This window comes from Hemicordylus capensis, chromosome 6, assembly GCF_027244095.1.
Source record: "Hemicordylus capensis ecotype Gifberg chromosome 6, rHemCap1.1.pri, whole genome shotgun sequence".
Lineage (NCBI taxonomy): Eukaryota > Metazoa > Chordata > Lepidosauria > Squamata > Cordylidae > Hemicordylus > Hemicordylus capensis.
Window position 1 is genome coordinate 14,819,759 of NC_069662.1, and position 16,034 is coordinate 14,835,792.

At 45.1% G+C, this 16,034-nt stretch overlaps 1 protein-coding gene and 1 long non-coding RNA gene across 6 annotated transcripts in view; one reads left to right on the forward strand and one right to left on the reverse strand.

Annotated features, from left to right (window-relative positions):
* LOC128329424 (uncharacterized) overlaps positions 1–10,404 on the reverse strand; it is a 13,865-nt gene extending 3,461 nt beyond the window's left edge. The window contains exon 1 of the long non-coding RNA XR_008309646.1: positions 10,225–10,404. This is a non-coding gene — a long non-coding RNA (uncharacterized LOC128329424). The remainder of the gene's footprint in view (positions 1–10,224) is intronic.
* Positions 4,855–16,034, forward strand: part of SETD1A (SET domain containing 1A, histone lysine methyltransferase) — a 43,973-nt gene continuing 32,793 nt past the window's right edge. Inside the window, exons 1-3 of one of the 5 annotated variants that reach the window (XM_053260604.1) lie at positions 4,855–4,966; positions 13,074–13,207; positions 14,914–15,048. In XM_053260604.1, the coding sequence (XP_053116579.1) occupies positions 14,929–15,048 (120 nt within the window). In that variant the 5' untranslated portion in view covers positions 4,855–4,966; positions 13,074–13,207; positions 14,914–14,928. Of the gene's footprint in view, positions 4,967–10,896; positions 11,185–11,459; positions 12,290–13,073; positions 13,208–14,913; positions 15,049–16,034 lie in introns of those variants that run through there. The other 4 variants (XM_053260602.1, XM_053260601.1, XM_053260600.1 and 1 more) reach the window with 4 other exon arrangements.

A 16,034-nucleotide genomic window follows, 5' to 3' on the forward strand; every position in this document is an offset into this window, starting at 1 on the left:
GCTCCCCAGTTCTCCAGCCAAGCTTTCTCTGCTCTTCCCCTGGCCCTGAAACGGACTTTCCAGAAAGTCTGAAATAATAGGAAGGCCCAGCTGGGCCGTGGGTAACGGGGTGTGTGTGTGTGTGTGTGTGTGTGTGGCTTGCCAGCTGGCCATTTTGAGAACGTGGGGGACACGTCCGCTCCTTGCAGCCTCTTTAAGCTCCCTTTGTAGCCCCCTTCAGACAATCCCTTCCATGTGGTCAGTGGGCCCTGATCCCTGCCTCGAGTTCTGATTCAGAGTATGATCTAGAGAAGGTCAGACCAGAACCTGATCCCAACACTGGGCCAGGGTCTGAAGGAACCTTGAAACTGGAGCCCGGAGACTTAGCAGCTCCTGGGACGGAGGTGCCTGAAGTGCTGCCCACTCCCACACCATTTTATGCCACAGTATCTCACACCAGCACTGAGAGAAGGCTAGGCATAGAGTGGCCATGTCCCCCAAAATTCCTGCTTTCACACGGATTTTAAGCATCTCACCCAGATTTCTTAGCCCGCCCAGATTTCAGATTTCATTTGGGGGAAAGGGGAAGGGGGGGAAAGCGCGAAGCGCTAGTCCTTATAGGAGCAGAGTTACGAAGCAAAATGTGCAGTCACTATCCTCCTCAAAAACTATTTTCCAACCAATTTACATATTATGCCAATTAGGCACCCAGATCAGGATCAGGTGTAAGAGGAAGGGTTCTGGACTCTAGTCTTGAAGGCTGCTCCTTTAGGGTTGTGATGCATTCACCCAGGAGTTTGCAGCCTGGGGTGACCAGTTCAAGGACATCTGGGGAGCCAAGGTTAAGAGCCTCCACTCTCCCCGCGCCCCACCCCCCAAGGGCATTGAGCGACTTCCTGGACATCTGCAGTTCTAGCTGAGGGAAGAGCCAGGCCTCTCTTCCTAGTCCAGGGCAGTCGTCAGATTCTCAGAGCCCGTCTTGGCTCCAAGATATCAGGCAGGGGGATGTTTGAAAGATGAGTCACGTTCTCGCTGTTTTGAAGGCCCATTATTTTTCCTATAGAAGGACAGTTCATTCCCAGCTGCCCAGCTGAAGGGCAAGGGTATATTATTGTTGGATGAGGAGGACCTGGAGGGCAGAAGGATAAACGGAGGCTCAGCCATTTACAGCTGTTATAATTATCGTCCTCTGATTAACGATCCGGATTCAAAGCAGAACAAACCCTCGTACACGAACATCCAGATCACGGGGAGGCTGCTCAGGAACCTCTTACTGGATTCCTTATGTGGTCAAAAGATGCACAATGCACAACCTTGTGGTGTGAACTGGCCGCCGAAGCCTTCCTTGCCGTCTCCTCCCTAGCCTGGCCTGCAGTCCCTGGAAATCTATGTTGCTTCGGGCTCCGTCCCTCCTTTTCCAGGCTCTGCCTCCCTCTCACTTGGTCCCCAAGAATGTGGGTAGTAGAAAGAAGAGGCTGTGGTGCATTCTGGTGGCTGCTCTTTTCACTCTGTCCCAGTTCTCCTTCTTCAACAGGCCAAAAGCCATAGTGAGGCCTCTATGCAGCTTGTTAAACATTTATTGGACTGCCTGTTATATACAACCAGCAAAATGACTGTCTTGTCATGATAGGGAGGGTGCATGTAGGAAGAGGGCCTTATTATGCAGGGAGCAATACATTTTGCCCCCCAGACACATTGCACCCCTGCATCACGGGTCCCTGTTGGTAGAGCCTGAACCACACAGCATCAATGTGATAAGCCAATTTGGCTTTGTCTCCATACAAGTGAAAGGGTAAAGCAGGGGCTCTCAAACGTGGGGCCCCAGAGGTGGTTGGACTACAATTCCCATCATCTCCAGCCACAGTGACTGGAGTCTGTCCCCACAGTCTGGGGCCCCACGTTTGAGAACCCTCGGTGTAAAGGAATCTACTGAAGGGCATTAGTGGGGTTCAGGCTAAGCCAATGTCTGGAGCAGGAAGCAGATTTTTCCTGTCTCCTCAACGTCCTCCCCTCCTGCTCCTCTTAAGATCATATACTCACTCCCTTCCTTCCAAATCCTTCTCCTTTCTTTCCCTTTCTATTAAATCGTCCCCATCACTCCTTTGTACCTGCAAAGAGGAGCAATTGAGAATTTCCATCGGGCTCTCTCTCATCCCTGGTAGGATGCTAAGCAGCAACTTCACTTACAAGTGAGTCAGTAAGCAAGTCTGACGAGGGCTCCAAAACCAGCCTGAAGAGGCCTGTTTCACCCTGACTGTTTGCTGTGATGTTAAGAGCTGGAGCTCAGTGGTAGAACATGCAGAAGGTCCCGGGTTCAATCCCTGGCGTCTTGAGATAGGGCTGAGAGAGAGATTCCTGCCTGCAACCTTGGAGAAGCTGCTGCCCGTCTGTGTAGACAGTACTGAGCTAGATGGACCAAGGGTCTGACTCGGTAGAAGGCAGCTTGCTATGTTCCTAAGGGCTCCCACTTGATGTGAAGTGATTTTCACTGAGGGTGAAACTAGACCTTAACATTAATTAAACTGCATTATTCTTCCCTCTCCACCTCAAAAGCTGTGGGGAGGAGAAGGGGCTTTTTAACCCTTGCATTCCTAACCCTATGTCTTCTCAAAACCACTCTCTCCTTCCCAGCTTTTCCTTCCCAAGAAAGAAGTAGTAGGGAGATCTGCATCTTTTCTCTCTCTCAGAGGAAAGCAGCTGGGGTGGGGCAGATTGTGAGGACACAGACGGCCAGGAAGGAAAAGGCTAGGCGGCCCCACCCTCCCCCATCTGCCTTCCGGTCCGGGTCAGCTGCTTTCTCTGATTAAAAACTGCATGTAACCGGTTCCACTCCAGCAGACTTCTCTAGAAGTAGAATTTTGCATTGCACCCCAATGTGACCAAAGAAAACCCTCACCCCTGCACCCACAGTTGCTTTGCAGATGTGGGCTGGTGATCCAGCTCTCTGTGTCTTCTAGGGCATTCTGTGGCAGAAAGCCGGCTGGAAGAGGAGGCCAGCCCACACTCTGCTTCAGGCAGCCAAATGGCTTGGGCCAGCCCTGCAAGCAATTATAAGATGTACAGGAGCTCAGTGGAGGAGGGGAAAAGCAGATCAAATGAATGCCCGTCAGATATGTTGCTGAGAATTTCTTCTCACACAGCACCTGCCCAAAGTTCCTTACACTCTGATATCAAACTGCAGTGACACTTCCCTCTTTTTGAAACAAACAAACAAACAAACTAGATGGTGTGAATTCACTCATAACCACACTGGCTTGAGAGCAACTGTGCCTCAGAACAGTCTTTGCCTTGGCTTTTTAAAGAGATTCTCCTTTAGTAAAAATGGTTTTAGTGTACAGTTAATGTGGGACTCGGGGTTCCACCCTCCTGCAGCGGTACACACTTGATGACCTGGTACACCTGGCTGTATATTTCTGGTTTGCCCTCTACTGGTAGAAGAGGGGATACCAATTTCTGGCACTTTTTATTCTCTATTTTGAAAATTAAAAAAAACACACACACTTTTTGGTAAGAAAATAAAAGTTGTCAAAGTGAAATTTCTGAAAACTAACTGGGAGGGTGGATTGTGAACTGTGCACTTGTGTTAGCTGGTGGGGTTGGTTTGTTACAAAAGTCATAGCACTCTTTGGGTATATCATTTCACAATACAGGTAGGGGGCTGCATGTGGGAATATCCCTCACCACCACCCCACTCCCCGCCCCCCCAACCACACACACTCCCTACTTGTAGAAAGCTAGCCCATCGGAGGAGAGGTTTCTTGGCCTTGCCTTTGCACACTGCTTTTCTATGTGCAGGGATCTTGTTACCTGAGACAACATCACACATGAGAGTCACCCAAAAGTCTGGTCCAAGCAGGACATCACTTGGGCCAGGAGAAGAGAACCACAACTCACAATGGCTGGGGATGATGGGAGTTGTATTTCATAAGAATATAAGAACAGCCCTGCTGGATCGGGCCCAAGGCCCATCTAGTCCAGCATCCTGTTTCGCACAGTGGCCCACCAGATGCCGCCGGAAGCCACAGGCGGGAGTTGAAGGCATGCCCTCTCTCCTGCTGTACTCCCCTGCAACTGGTACTCAGAGGCATCCTGCCTTTGAGGCGCGAGGGGGCCCTCTGACTAGCCGTTGATAGACCTGTTCAACAACAGCTGGACAGCCAAGGCTGCCTACCCTGGGCCTAGGCATTCAGCTCAGGGCTCAGTTCCACCTTTGTTTGCAAGCAGCAGGAGTTTCCTCCAGAACTGGCTTCAGCAGCAAAAGAGTGCACTGCTGTCTGGTCTGCTCATTGTCGCTCCGGAGTTCCCAACAAGGGGTACTCACAGCCCTCCTGCCTCCCAAGGTTCCCTCTAACAGGGATTCTCAGTTGTTGACTACCACTCCCAGAATCCCCAGCTGCAATGGCTTTTGCTTGGGGATTCTGGGAGTGGTAGTCAACAACATCTGGGTATCCCTGTTAGAGGGAACACTGCTGTCTCCCCATCCTGCAGCCACTCTGTCTGTTCCCCACCTGAGGACTTCCAGCTTAAAGCCAATATCTTCAGCGATGTTTCTGCTGCAGAACGGGAGGGAGGAGGGTGAAGTCCCTCCTCCTCTGCTCCTGATTGATTGGCTGGCTGCCTGCTCAAGTTTAGCATACCCCTCCCCTCTGCCTGGCTGACAGGCTTCAGAAAACTAGCCCTGAATAGTCCCATTGGAATTAATAGGGCAAGTAAACTTGTCTCATTAATTCCAACGGGAGGACTCATGAGTCACTCAGTCTGGATGTAAGCCAGTTAGTGGAGTAGCCTGTCTCATAATGGTAACATTTAAATGTGGGTGCATGCACATGTGCTTGTAGATGCACATATATGCGTACACACACTCTTATTTTATGGGGTACCTGGACTGGAGGTTTGCAACAGAAGGGCTACACTTGTTTAAAAAGGTTTGGGACCTCGAAGCTTTGCTGTAGTTGGCTGCTGGAATACTCTGCTGCTGTTGAAGAAGGTAAGTGCAAACACACCCATTGCAGCAACCAGGGGTGTTTCAAGGCTGCAGGGGGCCCTGGGAGAAAAAGTGAAGTTGGGCCCCTCCTTCAGCGAAGCACAAGAGAGAGAGCAGAAAACAAACTCTCATCTAGCCAGTGGGACACCCTCCTCCTCCTCCTCTTCCTCCAGAGGCCCCAGGACATGCCCCTGGCAGCAGCAACCAAGAACGGAGGCAATTGTTGAGGTGTGTGCAGGCTTTCATCAGAGGCAAGATTTCGTGTGCACCTTCCAGTCGTGGGCTCCATTTTCTAACCCATCACACATCTGCTGGAAATTTATTGGGGTTACTTTCCAGTGGAGTAAGGCTTGCAAGCTTTATGCTCAGACCAGCTCTCTGCATCTTTGATTTCTGATGTGTAACTCAGAAAGCTTGCATGCCCCAGTCTATACCTACTGTGTGCATCTTGGCCTTTGAAAGAAGTGAAAGAAATGGTAGATGACTACTGTGTGGTTTTCTTTGTGCCCACACCTTCCTGGGCATTCAATATGCAGATGGTTACTGAGCTAACCTGTTCTCTCTCACTTCCTGTTTTTAAAAAATGGAGTGATTTTTTCCCCTCAGCCCCCAAATTGGGTAATGCTGTGTGGTTTCTAAAAATGGCTTCCCCCCCCCCCAAGAACTGCTGCTGTTTTTGCTTTTCTCCTGTCACCACCATTTTTATCAACTCCTTTCTTACACTATGTAGAGAAATCTACTACTACAACGACAAATATTTATGTACCACTTTTCAGCAAATGTTCTCAACGTGGTTTACACAGAAAAACAAACAAGGTGCTTCCCTGTCCCCAAAGGGCTCACAATCTACAAAGAAACAGAAGGCAGATGCCAGCAACAACCACTGGAGGGATTCTGGGCTGGGGTTGGATAGGGCCGGTTGCTCTCCCCCTGCTAAATATAAGAGAACCTTTGAAAGGTGCCTCTTTGCTTAGTCAATTGAGGCTGGATCTGCAAGTGCAGTAGTATCAGGTGGAAGGATGCAGGGAGCATCTGGTTAGCTCAGGGGTTCCCAACCTTGGGTGCCCAGATGTTGTTGAATATAACTCCCATCATACCCAGTCAAAGCCGCTGTGGAGCTGTAACCCAACAATATCTGGGAAGTCAAAGCTAGGAACCCCCCAGATTAGCTGAACCTTTACTCAGATCCAGCAGGTGTCTCCTTACATATATATCTTTTGTTGGACTTTAGAGCATAAGTCCCATTGTTTAGTTTTCTCATGATGTCAGGCACCAACTGACTGCAACCAGCTGGCCTTGATTTCTCTCTCCTCTTTCCTTTCTTGTTCTGGAATATTCATGTTTTCCTCTCAAGGCCTTGCAGGCTACAATGCACACATCCCTTTCTTTCTGGACAGCAGTAAGCTATATATAATCACTTTCTAGCCTTGGCTGCACTCCAGGGTTGGTAAAATGTTTATGCTGTCTGGGAATACTCATGGTCCCAGCTGGGAAACAGCCAAGGAGGTCTGGGAAACAGAGAGAGAAGGTCAAGGCTAGTTTTGTGGAGGCAAGCCAGCTCATTAGCACCCACTCTGGACTGGATGGGGGCAAGGAGACAGAAGGGTGACTAGGATCATCCCGCTCCCCCAGTCTTAGGAACCCTCCAGCAAAGTTAGGTGTGCTCCTCTTATAAATAATAATTTAAAAAGCATATGGTGGGATTAGCACCATTCTGGTTCCAAAACACACACTTATGTCTGGGTACACCAAAAAGGTCAAACTTTATACCTGAGCATGTGCTGCCCTCTAGTGGAATACAAAATTCATAACATATTCTGCCTCGCAAAATCCCACTGCTCTTATAAAGGAAAAAGAAAGCCCATTGCTGAAATCGGGTATCTTTAGCTTTAAGACACTTTTGAGTTCCAGGCAATTCTTTCTCAGATTTAGGTGTTCCGGTCACAAGTAGAAGCTGAGTTTGCATGCCAGAGAGGATTTGTTTGTTTGTTTTTGTTTGTTATGGTGTGATTATTTTAAGATGAAGTGGTAGAGGGCTGAAGCAAACACTTGCAATTATAAGTCTCCTCCATAAAGGGCTCATTCTTATCTACGTTAGTTCAATTTCTACTCTGCCCTTGAGTGGACAGCATTGGTTTTAGGGAGAAAACACACACACCCCAATTTATACAATTTTAAAAATGGGTTTGGCCATGCCTGTTGAATGGCAACAGGAAATACTACATAGCACAGCCAGAAGATATTCAGACAACAATACAATTTAATGCTAACTAGCATCAAGACAAGTTAGGAGCCTTAAACTTTGTTCAAATCTAGGATGCAATGGGAAATTGAGAGGCAGGGGGGCCTAAATGTTTAAATCTAAACTGAAGGGGAAATAGTATACACATTTTGGAGTAAGGTTGGATTTCAACTGATTTTCACTAGCCCTCACATGAGAAGGGTTTCAACTTTGGTAAATAATATGAATCTGGAGGAAGAGTTGATTTTTAATCCACCACCATCCCTGCACATATTGCCATCTTTTTGAGAAATTGTTTGTGAGTGATTTCCAACAAAATTTATATCTGGGAATTTTCCAGTACAGTAAAAAAAGAAACTGCAAGAAGGTGGACGACTGCCTGAAAACTGGAAGCATTTCCTTAAAAATTCTCTGTAATAAAAGAATTTGCTATCAAAAGTGGAGAAGAAAAATTAGCAGTGCTACAATTCAAATACCAAGCCGTGCTGAGAGAGGATAGACCATCTAGAGACAAAGGAGTGAGAGAGTAACTATGTACTATATTTCCAAGTATAACAACCAAACATGGAAAACTGTCACATTTAAATGTGTTCACCAGTGTTAACAAAGCAACTCTTTATTGTCAGTGCCAGAAAGCCATCCAAGGAACTGATTCTCATGAAAAGATACAGTCAATAAATATCATCCTCTTCTTGTTGTGTGTTTTCTCATATAGCCTTACAAAACATACTGAGGACTGAGCATTTATTTTTTGCACAGGAGCCTCTCTAAGACACTGATCCAGAATAATGTTCTGGTTTTTATCCTAGAGGCTGCTTCTTTAAATGATCAGCAGCTCTAAGATCTTTCAGAATCTCCCTTTTACTTACTGGAGAGTAATACATAATAAAATATACTTTATTAATTATGTATATTGCAAGATTTAGTTAACTTCCTTAATGAAAGTTCTTGAACAAATATCTTTTCTTATTATTATTTATACAGGTTTCAATTCAGACGCAGGACAGCGAGGGAACTTATATTCTCTTCTTTATAGGATACAGAATGTAATCACTAAAATTTAACTATAGTTTATTAGCCTGGTGTGTGGAGTTCAAACCACAGAATATTAGGGATGTCTGTCTCTGCGCTCGAATTACTTGCATTATTTCTATTTTGTATGTCATAGTTGGATCGGTTCTCTCCTCCTTAGATTGCCTGATAGAAGGATGATCAACCAGGTTGGGGCAGGTTTTTTGTCTTTTGTTTTTCTCTAGGGTTAGGGTTCAAGATTCTTTTACTGATAGCTTCTGATACCCAGTTAAAGATTTTCTATTAATACTACTGTATTTTTCTTATGTCTTGGTTTTGATGGATAAGACCTTGTATGATAACTCATTTTGTTGGATTCTCAGAGATGTAACCTTCTCTAAATAAATATAAATCTAAATAAAATAAATAAATAAATAAATAAAATGATCAGCAGCTCTAGATAACTTGTGGAAGCAGCAGGTCAGCTGTCTGCTGCAGGTAGGGTTGCCATATTCTTCTGGATTTCCTAATTTGGGTGCCTAATTTGCATATTATGTAAATTGGCTCTAAAATAATTTTTGAGCAGAATGGTGACTGCACGTTTTGCTCCACAACGCTGCTTCTACCAGGGCTAGAGCTTAGCATATATATATATATATGAAAGCTGAGATCTGGCTGGGCTAAGCAAGCTGGGTGAGATGTTTAAAATCCAGGTGAAACTCAGAATTCCGGGGGGCATGGCAAACCTAGCTGCAGGGAGCCAAATTCAGAATACCCCCAAGGTCAGCAGGTTCCACTCGTGATCCATAAAATGTAGGGCTCTGCCCCGGATTCCAGTTCTGGATTCCACCCTCCTTCCTGACACAGGAAGGTCTGCTCCCCACCATCAACATCCATATACCAGATTTTTTAATGTAAAGAGCTGATGGCCAGAGGGGTCTCTAGTAGGATTGCCAACCCTATTGGCATTATTCTCCAGATAGCTATTGAAAGCAACTCTGGAGATTTAAGTGACGGAATCTCCAGGAATAGTTTCAGTCAGAGTTGGAAAATTCTAGACTCTAGTTAATTTGACATGCATAAAAATGTATTCAAAGCTCAAATGTGGTAACTGGCTATATTCTGAGCATTAGGCTCACCTTATTCTGATAGAAAATTTGCCAAAAATTGAACAAGGATACCTGCTCCTGACATGGCAGAGATGGAGTGACAACTAAAGCTGCCCCAGTTGAATTTCTGCTTGTCAGGCAGCTGTTAAAGGCACAGAGCCGCTTCCAATGGATGGGATGTGGAAAAGGCGGCAACCTTATTTGAAATGTCTGTAATGCTTTGCTGAGAATTATTTAATCCCCGTCTGTGAGGAAGGGGGTAAGAGCCGAATCAGCTACTGATTTTTCATTACTTTTTCCTTGTTCTGTATAAGGGAAAACCAGTCATTTTCTTGTCTCGACAGATTCCATAATTAGCATTTTATGTTTCTACAAAAGCAGAAATTACTCCTTGAGCCAAAGAGGCTTGGGGTAATTTCAGCTGATGTCTATTGACAGGTGATTGTTAATTCAGTCAAGCAACAAAATTACTTCAAGTGAAACTAATGATTTAGTAACTGTCTTTCATATATTTTGCTGTATATTCTATCCATTTATCTTTGGTGTTTTGTTGTTTGGATGTTTGTCCCAGTGGGGATCCAGCGTAGCGAGTGTTGAGAAGTGGAGTCAGAGAGGGAAAGGAGAAGGAGAAAATAGAGTTGTTGTTGAATAAATATTTAGTTAAATCTACCCAAGTTTTCTTTGTGTGTATGAGGGAAGCAGTTATAAAACTGTAAGGTTCCTTTACTTTGGCCTCAGAGAATTCAACACTATTATTTTAAAATAAAATAGCCACATGTTAATTCAGAAACTCAATTTCTCTCCTCCTTCAGTCTTTTGCAGTGTTAAAGGTCATGACTTTAAAATTTTGATTTTGTGACGAAAGTGCCACAGTCAACTCTGCTTGGGCTGAGTCCTACCTTAGCGACAGTTGTTATTTCAATTCCGTTGGTTTCTTATCAAATTATTTATACGGCCCTTGCTCCAGATTACGGCCCGGAATGTGCTTTCTCACCTTGTTATTATAATTATTAATTATTTAAACATGAGATTCTTCCGCCTTGCTATGGCGAAAGTGTCAGAAACGGGGTTTTTTTCAACGCTGCTTATCCCGTTAGAACTAGCTTGGATTCCGCTTTTGCAGATTCGTAGCGAATCATTTCGCCAGTTTGACAATTCCAGCTAGAGGAGAGCGCTATCTTGCATTATAAATAATCTAAAATGCTGCTTAGCCTTTTGGAATGCGCTTCACTTTAATTCTGGTAAAGCACGAATGTGCGATATAAGAATCACCTTCTAGATTACTTCCCTCTTTCTCTGTAAAGTGTAACTGTGGTTTAGGATTCAACGATTCACCACGAGTTGACGTTCTGAAGGGAAAATGCAAAACAACAACAACACCTAAATTATATGACTCACCTCGACGCATTAAAATATTCAAGAATGATACTTTGGATAGATTAGACCGTTATTTTATATAAATAAAAGGTGAACGGCTGATTTCCCTTCCTTCACGTTATGCTGAAAGTGCAGATAAGAGAAAACGGACGGGGGGGAGCCGGCAAAACCGTCGCCATGGAGGAGGAGGGGAGGAGAAGGAGGAGGCAAAACTCTCGCGAGAGTCTCGCCTGAATGCTTTGGCCCCGCCCCCTGTTCCCTGTCGGCGGCGGCACCAGTAGCACAGCGGCGGGTTGTCACCCTTTTCCCTTCCCTTCTCTTTCCTCCTTCCTCCCTCCCCCCCTCACAGGTCGCGAGACAGAGGCGAGAGGAGAGACGGAGCGCGCGCGAGGAAAGGGAGCGCGAGCCCGAACGTGGGCCCCGCGCGTGCCCCCCCGAGAGGAGGAGAAGGAGGAGGAGGGGGGAGGAGCGGGTAGGAGCAGGTGACGCGCCAGCGGCCGGGACGGGAGAGGAGCTGAGTGGGGAGGGGGCGCGAGAGAGGGAGAGCGCGAGCGCCTCCCTGCGCGCGGAGGGGGGTGGGGAGCGCGAGCGCCGAGAGGCCGAGGAGCGTGAGTGACGGGTGGGGGGGGGCAGTGAGGAAGAACGCGCGAGAGCATCTGGTGGGCGGGGCCGGGACACCTGGTGGGGGAAGGGAGGACCCTGAAAATATGAGGGGGGACCTCGGAGGGGGGGGCTGGTGAGGCGGTCGGAAGTGGGGCTTAGAGAAAAACGAGTTCTGAGGAGAACAGAGGGGATGTGACAAGCGGGGGAGGGAGAGGCTGGGGGGTGTCCCAAAGGGGAGGCACTCCTCCCCCCAGGATTCCCCCTTTGTGTGTCTCCTGGAGGAGAAGAGGTGGCTGAGCAGGATTTTGAGGGGAAGGGGAGGAGGAGGAGGGGTCGTCTTGAGGATCTCACACACACACCCCATGTGTGAGAGAGGATGAGGTTAAGGCTGGTATCCATTGCTTCGGGGTGGGGACCTAGGAAGGGGAGTGGCTTGCTGGGCTGGAGCCATCCCATGGCCAGAGGCTTTTCTGAGGGGAGGTGGCCCCGGTGGCAACTGGGGCCCTTTGGCAGAAGGCAAGAGGGGTGGCTCTGTCAGCGGTGCCTGAAGGAGGAGGACTTCTGGGGATGTGTGGCAGGGGTGGGGTGCATGAACTGGACAACTTTTGGGGAGGAGGGGCTGTTTGCCAAAAGGCAATGTAGAAATCTGAGAAATAAAATAATGCATTGAGGATGAAATGGGAAGGAGAAGAGAGCCTGGCAGGGTCTGGGTGTGAGAGAGTAAGAAGGAAGTTCTCCCCTGCTTGGTTCTGTGGAAGAAATGGATGCCCTGGGGGAGAGACCTGCGGGGAAGTAGATTTTCCATAGAGGCCCGATTCATGAAGGCGAAAGATGGAGATAGGCAGAGGAAATGGAGAAAGCTATTATACGTGAGGGAGGGATGTAGTGAAAGAGGCTCCACTGAAGTATGGAAGTGGAAATAAATGGAGACATGTAGGAAGCTTTAAAAAGGCAGTCTTGCCAGAATAAACTTAAAGTTGGGAGGTAAGGCCTTTAAGGGTTGAAGGGAATTGGGGAGTTAGCAACATTGAGCAAATACCTGAGGGGAAGACAACAGACAGACCATGGGAGGGTGGTTTATCTCCATCTTGGAAGTAGGAGGTCAAGACTTGGTGAAAAGAGAATTCCTGGGGAGCGTAGATATGTAGATGAGGCAGAATTCTCAAGGGGCAAACTTTTGGCAGGTGATCTATTCAGGAGTGGAATAGATGGAAAAAGGAAACTGCTGTCAGAGGGAGGAAATGATGCTTTCTTAGTTCAGGGTGAAGTTTTTAGATCCCTGGGAAGAAAGCAGGCCCGATGGAATATTTACAAAATTTCTTTGGAATCTGCATATGCAGTATGCTATCTTGCTTATAGCTGGAGGCATTTGAATTCTGATTACTTCATCTTTATTATCAGATTATATGATATATCTGTGGTTTCTAGTTTTAGGATGATACACTGTTGCATAATCTTGGTTAATTTTTAATCTTTGAACATCAGTTATTTCTCTCATATCTAAGGAGGACTGCCGCTAAATGATAGCATTTGGATGTCCAATTCCTTGCATCCTGTTCTAACAGCCTAGATTTCTTTCCTCTTCCAGGGTTTTGTATGTAGTTCCCAGGAGCTCTTACTCTGTAAGAACCACGTTGTCTAAGAATGTTTCATAATTCTAATATAGATTCATCTACAACTTAATTTTAATGAACAATATGGATGACCTTTAAAATATTTTTTTCCTTATCCTACTTTTTAACGTTCACTTTCTCTGCTCTGTTTCTAGTTTCTCAAGTATCCGCTTTCACGTTATGGACTGAACCGACTCCAAACAGGTTTTATTGGGAAGGAGGGGAAAAAGCGTGTCTGTACATTGCATTTTGCCAATAGCTTGAACACAGAAGAAATAATCCACAACAGGTACAATTGCTAGTCTTTGCTTTCTTATTATTTTGTTGTATTAAAATCATTTGTAAATGATAATTTGTATTAACATTTGTATTAAAATTGATATGCCTGTCCTTATGTAATGGGTAACTTTGCAAGGGGATAAATGTGGTTTAAATCACTGAATTGTACTGCTTCTTGAAGGGATTTTTTGGCTTAAGTAATTTATTCACGGGCAAGTAGAGCCAGCATGGTGTAGTGGTTAGAGTGTTGGACTAGGACTGGGGAGACCTGAGTTCAAATCCCCATTCAGCCATTATACTAGCTGGGTGACTCTGGGCTAGTCACTTCTCTCTCAGCCTAACCTACTTCACAGGGTTGTTGTGAGAATAAACTCAAGTATGTAGTACACCGTTCTGGGCAACTTGGAGGAGTAGCAAGATATAAATGTAAAAATAAAATAAATAAATAAAATATGAATAGGACCTAGGAGGTCAGTGTATTAAACTGAAAATTTTCAGTTTTCAAACATTTGAAGGGATATCAGAAGGAGCGGGGGGTGGGGGGGATGGTGATCATTTTGTTGATACACCAAGTTTACTGAAACCTATAAAGTAAGGTAGATTTTAAAATGTCTTACCAATAATAATAGTTGTGCCATGGAAAATGTTCCCTTGGGGAATTGTTGGATCTGTTTCTTTAGGGTTGTTTCAAAGAGGATATTTGTTCAAGCATCTATTTAAGTTGCTTGAGGCAAGGGTGTTGGACTAGAAATTGCAACTGAAGACTTCTGTTAATATAATCTATATAGAGCAAGTTTTCCTCCCCCATTCCTAGGGTCCCCCCCCTCTCATTCTCTCCAGTCTTAACAAAGCTGCTTGTTACCAGTTTGTGTCTCTTTAAAATCAGCATCCCCATTAGGTTTACTGAAACAGGAAGAAAACCAGGGCTGTATTTATTCCATCCTAAAAGATAAAAATTAAAATGTTTGAAGAAAAGCTTTATTGTGGGTCATCTATGAATTATGCAAATAGGCCAAAAGTCATTTCTCTTATTCTGCATAATTCTGCAGGTTCTTTATTTTGTATAATATATTCTGAAGTGTTAGTCATGGGAGCAGCAATAATGGCATATCAGTTGTTGAAAGACTTATTCTGACAATTTGCTAACTTCTGAGATTTTAGCAGGGGTTGCCCGCATGATTTCAAAAGTCTCTTCACAACCATAAGGGCTAGAAATATGTCATTAAAATGAAAAACTGAGATTTTAGCTAAATTCTGCATATTTTGTCCATTTTCTGTTCTCTGGAATTGTGGTATGTTTTTAGCTGTGCAATAAAATTCTGCAGTTCTGGAATCCCAAATCTGAGAAGCCCCAGACTGACAGATTCATGTCTTCTCAAAAGAAGTTACTTAATGAGAGGACTGCCCTGGTTGGTTACTTAACCAACCAATATTCCCAGATATTCAACTGAGCATTTTCCAATTAAAAACATAGCATTGGGGATATTAAATGGATTCTAGATAAGAGTTATAGCTGTTCAGGAGAACCTTTGAGCCATTTGTTTCCTTCAGGTGGCTTTATATTCTAGTTCTAGTACATAGAGGTGTCTGCAGATGACAGCTATTCTGGGTGTGAACACGTCAGTCTTGGAGCATGTTAGGAGCAGGCTCTCTTATCGTCAAGTCTTTTTGCTGGACTAATTAATGTGCACTTTGGTTCAATTTCTACCCTTCCAGTGTAAATGAGTCAGAATGCATCAGGAAGGTGGGGGTGACTTCCAGTGGAGAAACTACAAGCTCATTGTTGACCCAGTGCTCAAGCGGGGTCCACACAAGGTCTACCGCTACGATGGGGTTCATTTCAGCACTAATGTAAGTGGATAGAAATACGTTTTTATTTGCATGGATGTAGGAAGGCTCTGGTTGATTCCTACAGAGGGGATGGTAGGATGGTTAACCTAATCTTTTCAGCTTATGATATTTATGGGTCTTTTAAGTACCCCTTTTCATATGTGGTGTTCAGAGTATCAGCTTTTGTGCTGTGGGTGCACTGTATCTCTGGGATTGAGACCTCTTGGGTTTTCAAGACTGAGTGGATAGCAGAGTTCAGGCCAGTGTTGTTCAGATTGCTGAATGCATCAGCTCTATGACTTGCTATTCTTAAGTCATCACCTGTGCTACAAATCTCCTGCTCCTAGAGACTGTCAGTATCTCAATTGCTACAATATGTATTTGATTTGCCATTTTCCATAATTTGATGCCACTGTGCATCAAGGCTTGTATTTGGTAATAGAACCTAAAAACCTGCTTTGCACAGCTCTAAACAGGGTGGTTGTTTTACAGTTCTGACAATGGTTTCTGAAGAACTGATGCTGACAGTTAAGAATTCAAAATATATTCTTTCTATGATTTTTAATGTCTTTTTCTAAACATTGAGCATGAACAGTATCATCAGGAAGCATAGTAAATGGGGTTTATGGGTTGGCAGCCGCTGGGATCACCAGAGGGGTACAGGGTGAGTAGGGAAGAAAGTGTGTGGCCCACGGGACACTAGTTGATGAAATGGGGCTCTCATAGACTTGTGAGCAGTGATGCTTTGGGCAAGGGAGCCAGACAAGCCTGGATTCATGAATTTGCTAGGTTTCTGTGTGTTCTCACTGCAGGGTGTTCAGTCAATCATCTCTTTTTCTTGCAGTTCATTCCAGAGGGAGTTAAGCATGTAAACATCCTATTGGAATAATTAAGAGTTGAACAGTTAAGATTCTCTTGGTTTCAATGAATCTTAAGTGGGTTAACATTGTCTAGATTGCACCTATTGAGGAATGGGTTCATATGAGGACAGATATTCAAAGAATTAT